Below are 12043 nucleotides of genomic sequence, written 5' to 3' on the forward strand. Positions count from 1 at the left end.
GTACCTTGCTCGGAGTGTACAACAATGCATTTCAAGTGATGGCAAAGGAGGATTATTGGCCTGCGTATGAAGGGGATGTGGTTTGGCATAATGACAACATGCGGAGAAAGAAAAGAGGTCGACCAAACAGCACCCGGATCAGAACCGAAATGGATCATGAGAAAATGGTACGAAAGTGTGGCATATGTCGTGAAGTCGGGCACAATAAAAATACCTGTCCTAACCGTGGAGCAACCTCCACCAACAATTAGTTGTATGTCATTTGTATTTTGTATTTGTATTTGTACTGCTTATGTATTTGTATTTGGACTGCTTATGTATTTGTATTTGTATTTGTATTTGTACCACTTATGTATTTGTATTATCTCTTATTAAATCAACTAGTTATGTATTTGTCTTGTAGTGAAACTGTCTTCATGACCCATACTGTCAGTCTGTATTTTGGACAGTCAAATACACATGCTTTCGTCTAGTCCCATCAAGTCAGGCATTGATCAATGTGCCTTCATTTATCATACAAGTTAGGCGTTCTTGTAAACAGTACGCAACAGTACTCCTTTTCTACCCACTACTATTATAAATTAGGGGTTCCTAGGGTCGAGTTTCCACACAAAAACACAAACACCAAACATCAAACACAAACACAACAATGTCTCGCATTAGGCCAGATGGATGTCACCGGACAACAGAGCCCCCGCCCCGGAGATCAACATGGCGTATCGAACCTGAACCGGAGTATCGCAGAAGGAACGGACATGTCATATTCTCTCCCGTCAAACCTCCCATGCCGGTTATGTTTTGGAATATCTCTTCCGTCGAGCAACTCAAGAGGACTCTCATGACTTTTTTAGAGGGGGAGTACGAATCCGCCGAACAGATCAGAAGCATCAAGAGGCTTAAAACAAGGGCCGATGCTGTGACCGGAGCAACGATAAGTTTCTGGGATAACGTGGAATACGACATTGATTGCATTCAAATGATGCATGGACCCAAAGACATTGTTTTAACCGTAGTAATTTCTTAGATGTTTTAGTTTTTCTTTTTCTGTTGGTTATTTTCAATGTACCTTTTAATTAATGAATGAATTAATGTTTTCCATGAATGCTCATGTTAGCTGATTCACTGATCTTATTTTCTTATTTAATATATATATTTTTTAAATATGTTAAAATAAAAACACAAAAAAATAAACCAGGGGACACTTAGGCGCCACCCCAGGTGGCTTGATAGTTCAAAATGAGCTATGGCACCACCCTAGGTGGCGCATATGAAGGAGGTTTTATTTGTTGGCGCCATGGGAGATGGCTCCTACGTGTAGGCCACCTCCCAAACCTAGTCATACAAGTAATTTTTCTGAAAACCTAATTTTTTGTGTAAATTTTTTTTAAACATGATTATTTGGATTTTTTTTCCAAGACGTATCACAATTGAGGTGACAAAAACTTAAGTGTTCTTTGTTAAAATTTTTTTTTTTTGTCTTATATGCTTATTCTTGAATTATAGGTTGCTTATCTGACATTAATGGTATCATTCATTTAAGGTTACCTTAAACGGATAAGAGATTTGTAATGCCCCTTGTCTTTATCACCAACCATATGCAGCTGTCTCTGCACTATCCCTTCTTTACAACGAACACAATTTAATTTGTCCTCTCTATACAAATCTCCTACGTTAATTCATCAAAGAACTAAAAAACCAGGACCATTTAAACATGGTACCACAACATATGCACACTTTTCAACCGCTCTTGTAATCGAACTGGGCCAGTTAGGTTATCTTTCGACTTCATGCAAAACCTTAAAAGAAAATACCATGGGAAATGAAGGAAGAAAACAGGGACCAAATCAAAGAGTGGTAGCTTTTATGGAGTGTGTCACATTCTGATTCTCAGGACCATAATGGGAAGATCTTATAAGGCAATAACTACAAAATTCAGTTGGACCTAAATACATCACTGGCCAAACATCATTTATACATACGAGAATTTGTTTGTTTGATTTAGTTTTCAGCTTTGACATGTTATTAGACAGCATGACGTGCTTCAAACTGCACCTTACATACGTATGTCACTTACCGAATAATATTGAAATGATGCTTTGAATGATGTGGTTATCAAAACTAAAGAGTTTGGTTTGAGTGACTAACAATGCAACATATATATTTTGCAGAAACTATATTGTCATCACTTGAAACCATGGTGTTAGTGTGCATGGCCGTTTCAGTCAACGTAATTACATCTTGGGGTTTGCGGTTGTGCTTTGACACCATCATAGTATATTGTAAAAATTTGTTTGATTGTATGCACGCAGTCAGCAGCGTTAAATCATAAAAAACTTATTATTTTTTATTTTAAAAATTTATAATTTGGATTTTAAATCTCAATATGGATCAATATGTTTCAAATGGGTCAAACTCACTTAGCATTAACAAATATCGGCCCATTTACTCTAAAGCACGTTGAACCCTCAAAGAGTAACTGAACTCGCATAGGCGAGTTGAAACCAACCCCAGGTCATACCAACTAGCTCATGATCAGTGGCGGAGCCAGAAATTTTAAATAGCCTGGACAAAAAATTTAAGTGCACGTTACATGTGACAATATATAAATAGTCATAAAGTGTGCTACATAAGAGAGATGAAACCTAACCTAACGAATAATGTGCTAAATAAAATTGAGAGGTAAATGCCCTCTCCGAGACTTCTTTGCGGTGAATGTTCGAATAGTATCAACATCTTTAAGTGACTTGAATATCTCCCACACATCGTTGATCTTGTTGCGCAAAATAGACTTGATAATCTTCATTGTTGAAAAAGCTCTTTCAACGGATGCTGTCGACACCGGCAATATCAAAGCCAACTCAATGAGCCTGTAGACTAATGGAAATACCAAATGTTTCTCAGTTTGAACCATCTTCATAGCCAAACTTTGAACATCTTCACAAGAAGTAAAGGAAACATGCCTTTTCACTTGATGTACATAAGTCTCAAGTTGCTCCCTTATTGTTCCACGGTCATCATCAGAAAAGTCTGCATGATAAATATTAGCAAGACGAGGAAGCTTATCAACATCAAACTTGGAAAAAGAGTTTTTAGGGTCAAGACATGAGAAGCAATCCAGCACAACGTTACTTCATTCACTAAATCGACGATCAATCTCCACACATATTTTGTCAATAGCAACATAAAAAATCTCTGCACGGTAATGGTGAAGATTAGTGATTGTCCTCCCTTCTCTTCTTGAACGACCCCGAACCGGTATTTCTTCATCCATATTTGGCACCGGAATACTTTGAGCAAAACAAAATCTCGGACATCAATAAATAAATCATCCCAACCACTCTCTCTCAATGTAGCCAACCGAGCATTAACATCATCAACTAATTCCATAGCAAGCACAATATTAAGATCTTTTGTTTGCAAGATTTTTGAAAGTTCATTTGTGATACGAAATAACTTTAACATAAGCTTCAAAATGAAAGAAAATTTAAAGCTCTCCATTTTTCCTATCAAGCCCGCCGCTTGAGATGGTCCACGTCCATCTTCATCAACAATACTAAGCCCCTCTAACACGGAGGACCACGTCTGATCTAAATGAATCAAGATAGTATAATGTGAACCCCATCTAGTATCCCCGCGTCTAGCGAGACTAGATGATTGGTACAAGCCCTTTCCTTGAGATATCTCACCATTCTCAAGTCTATTCAAAATATTTGGTGTTGTGCCTCCTTCAAAGCATCATTTCTCTTGCAAGATGCACTTGTTGTGGTTACAATCAAGGAGATGTACTAAAAAAAATCATGAATAGATGAGCAACTACTAGCAACAGACACAACCACCAATTGCAAACGGTGAGCATAATAATGGACATAGAAAGCATAAGGGTTTTCATCTAGAATCTTTCTTTGTAACCCATTAAACTCACCTCTCATATTTGAGGCCCCATCATATCCTTGCCCTAGTATCCTTGAAATAGATAACGTGTGACGATCGAGAATACCATAAAGAGCATCCTTTAGTGCCTCAGATGTAGTATATTTGACATGATGTAGAGCAATAAATCGTTCCACAACATTCCCTTTGACGTTCAAGAACCTAGAAATATAAATAAAAATTCAAATGTATTCATCTAAATTTGAATGAAATTTACAAGTTTAAGTTAATAATTGTAGTAGTTTCAATAACAAACTCATTGTACTAACCTCAGCACCGCCATTTGTTCTTTGACAAATATATCACGTGACTCATCAATAAGCATAGAGAATTGTCTATCACCAAGCTCTTTCATAATCACCTTGGTAACTTCATGTGCACAACACGTTGCAAGCTCCTTTTGAATGTCACCGGAAGTCATTATGCAATTTTTTGGACCACAATCAAAAGCATCTCTCACTTTTTCATCATTATATTTTACCTAATCCACCATCTCTCTAAAATTTCCCTTGTTTAGAGAAGTTGAGCTTTCATCATGGCCATGGAAAGCAATGCCTTGTGCTATGAGATATCTAGTATAATCCAAAGAACAAGTCAAACGGATCTTATACAATTCTTCTGATTCCCTAGTTGCTCTAGCAAAGATACTTGTCACACTTTGTCTTTGATTATTATAATCGTCATAGTGCTTCATACATGAATTATGCTTACTATCATGACTACCAATATGATCTTTAAATCCTTTATATGCATGCTTCCAATCTTTAAATTCGTCTTTGTTGAAGACTTCATAACCAAAGTGTTTGGCCCTCCCGGACGACTTAAAGAGAAAGCAATAGAAACAATAAGCTGCATCCTTCGACTCACTGTATTCAATCCATGTATAGTTTTTATACCATGCTTTACAAAATGCTCTTGAAGACTTCCCAAATTGAATACGAGGAAATCTTGCTAAATCTGGTTGCGTTGGACCCTTCAATATATATGCCATCCTCACTTGGTCTTGAATATCTGGAGCATACTCATGAATTTATTTCCTACATCCTGGATCACGCACAATCTCATTTGAATTAAACTCATTGGCCACATTAGGGGGTGTTTCTTCTACCTCGGCTTCCGGTTGCTTAACATTCACTTTCTCAATACTTGTTCTAGGAACCAAAAACCTCCTAATCTCTGAAATTTAATGATTCAGAAAAATAAACTATGAAACTAAATTGAAAGTAAAAATCGTAGCTCATTGATTCATTTGAAATTAAATTAATTCATTGAACAAAATTGAAATTAATTCATTGAACAAAATTGAACCTAAATTAACCTAATAAACCTTTTTTTAATAATTTGAATTTTGAACCTATATTACAATACCTGTGTGCATATGCAGTACACAGTATTTGAAATTTTGAACCTGTATATAAATCTAATTTGAACCTATCCTAAACCTATAATATATGTAATATAATAATAAAAATGTAGTATTTCATTTCATGTTTCTTAACTAGCTTCTATATTTCCGGTCAAAAAAAAAAAACTAGCTTCTATATAATAGCAAAGCAAAGGAACCTAAGTGCATAAAATTATAAATTTATAATAATATAGAAAATTAGAACCACACGCTGTGTACAGTATAACTCCATTGAAGAAGAAGAAGAAAAATTAAGAGAAGAAGTAATTACTTGCTGGCTGCTGCTAGGCGCTAAATTGAAAGAGGGGAAAGATGAAACACTAACCGTCAAAGACAAAGGGAGGCAGCCGGTCTATAACACTGTAGCATAATTAATTTTTTTTTTTAATTTTTGTTATAATTCATAAATAATTAATTGGGTTGGGTCTGTCTGGACCATTGGGTATTCATCTATTTTAGTTTTCACACCCTTATTTTTATTAATTTTGCCCCTGATTTCGTCTAGAATTTGACTATTAAATTGGGGGAAATACAAAGAAAATAGGGGTTGAGCCCTGGTGCGTGCCCGAGCTTGCTGGGCTATAGAACCGCCCCTGATCATGATAGTATGTAGTTTGGGTGAGATCACCTGACTAGATGGTCGGATCGGTTTTGAAGTAAGAAGTTGATTCAACTTTGAATCATGCAATAAATTTATGATACGAGTTACAAAGTTAAGACAAGAACAGAAGAACAAGACAATGATTGACCTTAATGATGTAACGATCATAACAGTCAAGACCATGAAAGTTGGATATATAAATAGATGTAACTATAAATGTAAATGAACATGACGAAAAAAATGAGATCACTTACACATATGTCGATCAGATCGACACTTTTCTTATCCAATGCAAGTAAGATCATAGATAATGTACTTTCCACATGTACATTTAACGCATACTGTGGAGTCTCGATAAATCTACCATGGACTACACTCTTACTAAAAAAATTATGTTAGCCCAACCACCATTTCATGATGGTGAGGCTTGCTTCTAGTAGTAATAACAGTGACCAAAATGTCATAGCAGAGATGCTAGTCACTATGGAAGAGTTATGTTGCCAAAACCAAATCCTTGTAGAAATTATTATTAACTTTCAACAACAACTAGATAATGATGAATAAGGAGGAATATAGGCTCTAGATTCTTAACCTCTATCCGCCGAGATCTAGAATGCACCGGTCCAATATAACTTCAAATTGACATCCTCGGTGACCTTCAATGGAAAGAGCGACCCATGGAAACATGTTACCTCCTTCAATACCAAGTTGGTGATAATAGGTCCAATAGACTCACTCAAATGTAAATTTAATTGTGAAACATTGAAGAAGGCATCCATCTGCTGGTATATGAACCTTCCTAGGTTCCCCATCACCACTTATCAATATCTCTCCAGAAATCTAATTCACTAATTTTATATAAGAAAGTAACGCAACGTGTCTATCACAAGCCTATTTAACGTGTGGCAAAGACATGTTGAGTCCTTGCAATAATATATGGCAAGGTTCAATAAGGATACCATAAAGGTGATAAATCCCAATAAAAATGTTCATAGGAGTTTTCCAAAATATACATAAATATATATGCTTTAATGAATCTCGAGCCTAGAAGTCAGCAAACTTGATGCACTACAACACGGAACAGCTACAAGAGCGCTTATTTTGGCCTTTAACAGCGCTTTAAAGCGCTGCCAAAGCCAGCGCTGGCATAGGCTACGAAAGCGCTTTTAAAAGCGCTCTGGTAGGCCCCCCTATAAGAGCGCTTTTCTGGAAAAAGCGCTCTTGTAGGCCCCCCTTTTAAGAGCGCTTTTCAGGAAAAAGCGCTCTGGTAGGCCCCCCTTTAAGTGCGCTTTTTCCAGAAAAGCGCTGTGATAGGCCCACCTGTGAGAGTAAAAAATAAAAAAAAAACGCAACATACTAAAGCGCTTTTGTAAAAGCGCTCTTATAGGGTGGGCTTTAAGAGCGCTTTTTCCAGAAAAAGCGCTCTGATAGCCCCCCCTATAAGAGCGCTTTTACAAAAGCGCTTTAGTATGTTGTTTTTTTTTTTTTTTTTTGCTTTTTTAGTAATCTTTGGCAGCGCTTTTAAAAAGAAGCGCTTTAGTATGTGGGCCTTTATGAGCGCTTTTTTAAAAAGCGCTTTAGTAGCTAAATGAGGTATTTTAATGTGCAGCCTGTAATTTAATCCTCCCAGTCGACCTGTAATATTTTCGACCTGTAATATGTTTTCAGCCTGTAAAATTTTCGACCTGTAATTTATTTTCGACGATATTATTTCAGCCATCAGTAAGACAATATATATATATATACTAATATAATACCATTATAATATCCAAAATTATATATATACATCATTACAACATCAATAATATTATAGTACTTCAATTCGACACAAATCCTACATGAAAAAGCGCTTAATATAAAAATGACACAAATCCTCTTTTATTTCTTCCAACTTAAGTCTCGAGTATCCAGCGGCACGGAATTCGTCAAGGTACTACAAAACAAAAACAAAATATGAATGATACATTTAGTTAAATGTAATAAATTATATGAAATTATCTTAAGTTATAAATTCATACCGTGATCGGAATCTCTAATTGATTTGCCTGAAGGATTTCTTTCATAAACCTCAATACAAAGTATCCGCAATCGTAACTGTTTTTCTGTTGCGGGCACTACATAGAAAAACAAATAAGATTCTATAGTTGTGCATTGTTTTATCAAGTAGCATAAATATATTATAAGCAACATTGTGAAAAATAATGTACCTGCACTTGGATCCAAGTAATGTTGCTAGATTTAGTTCGGGATACCTGTGCGTCCCGTTGACTTCGGAACACTTGTATTGATCTAATTAACAAATATATAAAAGCATATGTTTAGATCAATCCCACAAATAAGTAAATATATATATATAAATATACACGAATATATATTTAGAACGATCCCACTTACAAATCAACGATGTCCTTCATGGCCGGATAATTGGTCCATTCACCATTTACCGAATTCAGATAATACACGACTTCCCTTATAGGGTTGATAGCAAGCAGCAACCAGTGTGCTCTATAAATAAAAACAATAGGTTATATGAAAATTTTGCTATACACAAAAGAAACAGAGATTAGATGAACAAAGAATGAGAAACTAACCCTACTGGTCGGGTATTATACGCCCAAAGATGCAGACATTCTGTATTGCCGGTGGACATGAATCTATCTACTAAGCACTGTCTAACTGATTCCGGTTCCGAATCAATTGCCATTCCGCTGCAGTGGGCGGAAGACACGAAACGGAATCTGTTAGACAACGGAGTCCCGCGCAACACTCTGTCATACAACAACCTTAAATAAAAACATAATAAACATTAGATTATTTTCATTGAAATGTGTAAATAAATTATATTGTGGGACTAATTAAATAATATATCGGATGAGGGAATATTACCGAATGTATGAGTGCATGTTATTGACGCCTAGTTGATCATGCTTAAAAATCTCCTCCAAGTCATCAAGTGTAATAAGTGACTTGAATTCAATACCGAAGACACTCTCATCCATAACGATTTCACGTAAAGCACCATCCTTCAAATCGGACATATCAACCATTGTTGCGAGCACCATCCAGGAAATGTCTTACGTACAACGACTTCCAATATGGAAGTTCAAAAAAAATGGACTTCTTCTGAAGGATAGAAAAACACTTAGAAAGGGGGGGGGATTGAATAAGTGTGACTTTAAATCTTGGACGATAAAAATAAATTGCACAATTATTTTTATCCTGGTTCGCTGTTAACGAAGCTACTCCAGTCCACCCCCGCAGAGATGATTTACCTCAACTGAGGATTTAATCCACTAATCGCACGGATTACAATGGTTTTCCACTTAGCCGCAACTAAGTCTTCCAGAGTCTTCTGATCACAACCTGATCACTCCAGGAACAACTGCTTAGTTCACTCCTAAGACTTTTTCTAGAGTCTACTGATCAACACGATCACTCTAGGCTTAGTTCACTCCTAAGACTTTCTGCTCAGCCAACTGCCAAGACTTCCTGCTCAGCCAACTGCCAAGACTTCCTGCTCAGCCAACTGCTAAGACTTCCTAGAGTATACTGATCAACTGATCACTCTAGTTCCTTACAACTTAATGTAATCTATTCAAGAGTTTACAAATGCTTCTTAAAAGCGATAATCACAACTGTGATATTTCTCTTACAATTTAAGCTTAATCTCACTAAGATATTACAACAGCAATGTAGTGAGCTTTGATGAAGATGAAGATTCTGAGTTTAGATTTGAACAGCGTTTCAGCAAGTTTGATATAAGTTGATTTTGTGCAGAATCGTTAACCTTTCTTCTCATCAGAACTTCATATTTATAGGCGTTGAGAAGATGACCGTTGAATGCATTTAATGCTTTGCGTGTTCCGTACAGCTTTGCATTTAATGTTATACGCTTTTGTCAACTACCTCGAGCCTTGTTCACGCTGTGTCTACTGACGTAGCCTTTAGTAGCTTTAACGTTCCTTTTGTCAGTCAGCGTAGTCTGCCACGTGTACTTCCTTCTGATCTGATGTTTGTGAATACGACGTTTGAATATCATCAGAGTCAAACAGCTTGGTGCACAGCATCTTCTGATCTTCTGACCTTGAAGTGCTTCTGAGCGTGATACCATCTTCTGATTTTCAGTGCTTCTGATCTCATGTTCTTCTGATGCTTCCATAGACCCATGTTCTGATTCTGCTTCGACCATCTTCTGATGTCTTGCCAGACCATGTTCTGATGTTGCATGCTGAACCATTTGAGACACATCTTCTGAGCGCTGAATTATGCGTACTCTTTATATATTTCCTGAAAGGGAAATTGCATTGGATTAGAGTACCATATTATCTTAAGCAAAATTCATATTATTGTTATCATCAAAACTAAGATAATTGATAAGAACAAATCTTGTTCTAACAATCTCCCCCTTTTTGATGATGACAAAAACATATATAAATGATATGAATTTGCGATCAGAAAGAGTAGACGGCAAAAGACAAATTACACAGCTATAGCATAAGCATATGAATATGTCTCCCCCTGAGATTAACAATCTCCCCCTGAGATAAATAATCTCCCCCTGAAATAAATACTCGAAGAACTTTAATAAAAGACTTCCCTGATTATTTCGGTAGAGACGATCATATAAGCTTCTGCCTTCAGAGAATTCATAGCTTCTGACTTCTGCTTCCATTGGACAGCTTCAGAACTTGAATTTCTTTAGATCTTCAGAACGTTCACAGCTTCTGACTTCTGCTTCCATTGGACAGCTTCAGAACTTGAATTTCTTTAGATCTTCAGAACATTCACAGCTTCTGACTTCTGCTTCCATTCAGGACAGCTTCAGAACTTGAATTACTGGATCTTTTAGAACATTCACATCTTCTGATTTCTGCTTCCCTCGGATAGCTTCAGAACTTTGAATGTCTACCAACATCACTTCATGCTAGATTTGTATCAGAACATTGTTGAATGTACCAGAGCATCATCTGAGCATCTCTACATCCTGAAATGTTACAGAACAAAAACTAAACGACAAAAGTCAGCATGAACGAGTTAGAACATAAAATGTATATTCAAATACATGATATGTATCAGAGCCAAATGTATCAGAGCATTTAGGCTAAAAACATGTATCAGAGCAAATAATGTATCAGAGCCATAACATTATATGTATCAGGGCAAATAGAATTTTGTCATAACAGGATAGACAATGATATTCAAATTCTATTATCAGTGCTTCTGATTCATTCTTCTTTCTTGCTTCTGATCTCTGAAGCTTGACAGCACTCAGCTTGCTTCAGTTTCCATGGTTTTGCTTCTAGTGTTTGCTTTGAGGATTCACTCCACTTCTCTGTACCTGCAAAACACTTAAACCATATAGAACTTGCAGTTCTTGTTAGTGAATGTGTGGGAGCCTTTACCCAGCAACTGATAGATTTAATCAAATCATTTATCATTTATCTTTCTCCCCCTTTTTGTCATAACATCAAAAAGAATATATAAAAAGATTCAGATGTATAAAACGACAAAAGAAAACATTTACTGGAATGTAAAACACAAAGAAACTTTTTCATTGATCAGCAAAAGAGGATTTAAAAGAGAATGAAATGAAACGAATGATGACTAGCATTTAATGTTACGTGACGTGAGGAGAGATAATAAAGACAAATGAAGTGACTGGCACAGTTACCTATGGTCGGCGTCCCTTCAACTGCACGCGCGCTTATCCATGAATAGTAACGACAGGTTTACCATCCCGAGATAAAACGTAACAGCTGTTTTGCTTTAAAAGAGGTTCTGAATCAACTTAGACAATGAAACGTTAGTAATAACCGAATCATAATTTCTAAAAGATTTCAATCAGAACTTCTGAAAAAAAAATTGTTCCACATTCATTTCAGAAGATACTCATACATGAGAACTTCTCATCTTCTCATTCTGGGCATAAATCCATACTGATGTTCTTCAGAATGAACTTAAACCTATCTTCAGCCAGGGGTTTTGTAAAGATATCAGCCCATTGATGGTCTGTATCAACAAAGTTTAAAGAAATAACACCCTTCTGAACATAGTCCCTTATGAAATGATGTTTTATCTCAATATGTTTAGCTTTTGAATGAAGAATA

General features: G+C 36.2%; 1 protein-coding gene across 1 annotated transcript; it reads right to left on the reverse strand.

Moving 5' to 3' along the window:
* Window positions 1–4411: 4411 nt before the first annotated feature.
* LOC131619110 (uncharacterized) lies at window positions 4412–4921 on the reverse strand. Its single transcript, XM_058890249.1, has one exon. It carries the CDS (start codon window positions 4919–4921, stop codon window positions 4412–4414), a length of 510 nt encoding a protein of 169 aa, XP_058746232.1.
* Window positions 4922–12043: the final 7122 nt, after the last annotated feature.

This window comes from Vicia villosa, linkage group LG7 (genome assembly GCF_029867415.1).
Source record: "Vicia villosa cultivar HV-30 ecotype Madison, WI linkage group LG7, Vvil1.0, whole genome shotgun sequence".
Classification (NCBI taxonomy): Eukaryota; Viridiplantae; Streptophyta; class Magnoliopsida; order Fabales; family Fabaceae; genus Vicia; species Vicia villosa.

Excerpts from the sequence above, each read along its gene's own strand:
- LOC131619110 (XM_058890249.1), bottom strand. The coding sequence starts at position 4,921 with ATGGCATATATATTGAAGGGTCCAACGCAACCAGATTTAGCAAGATTT.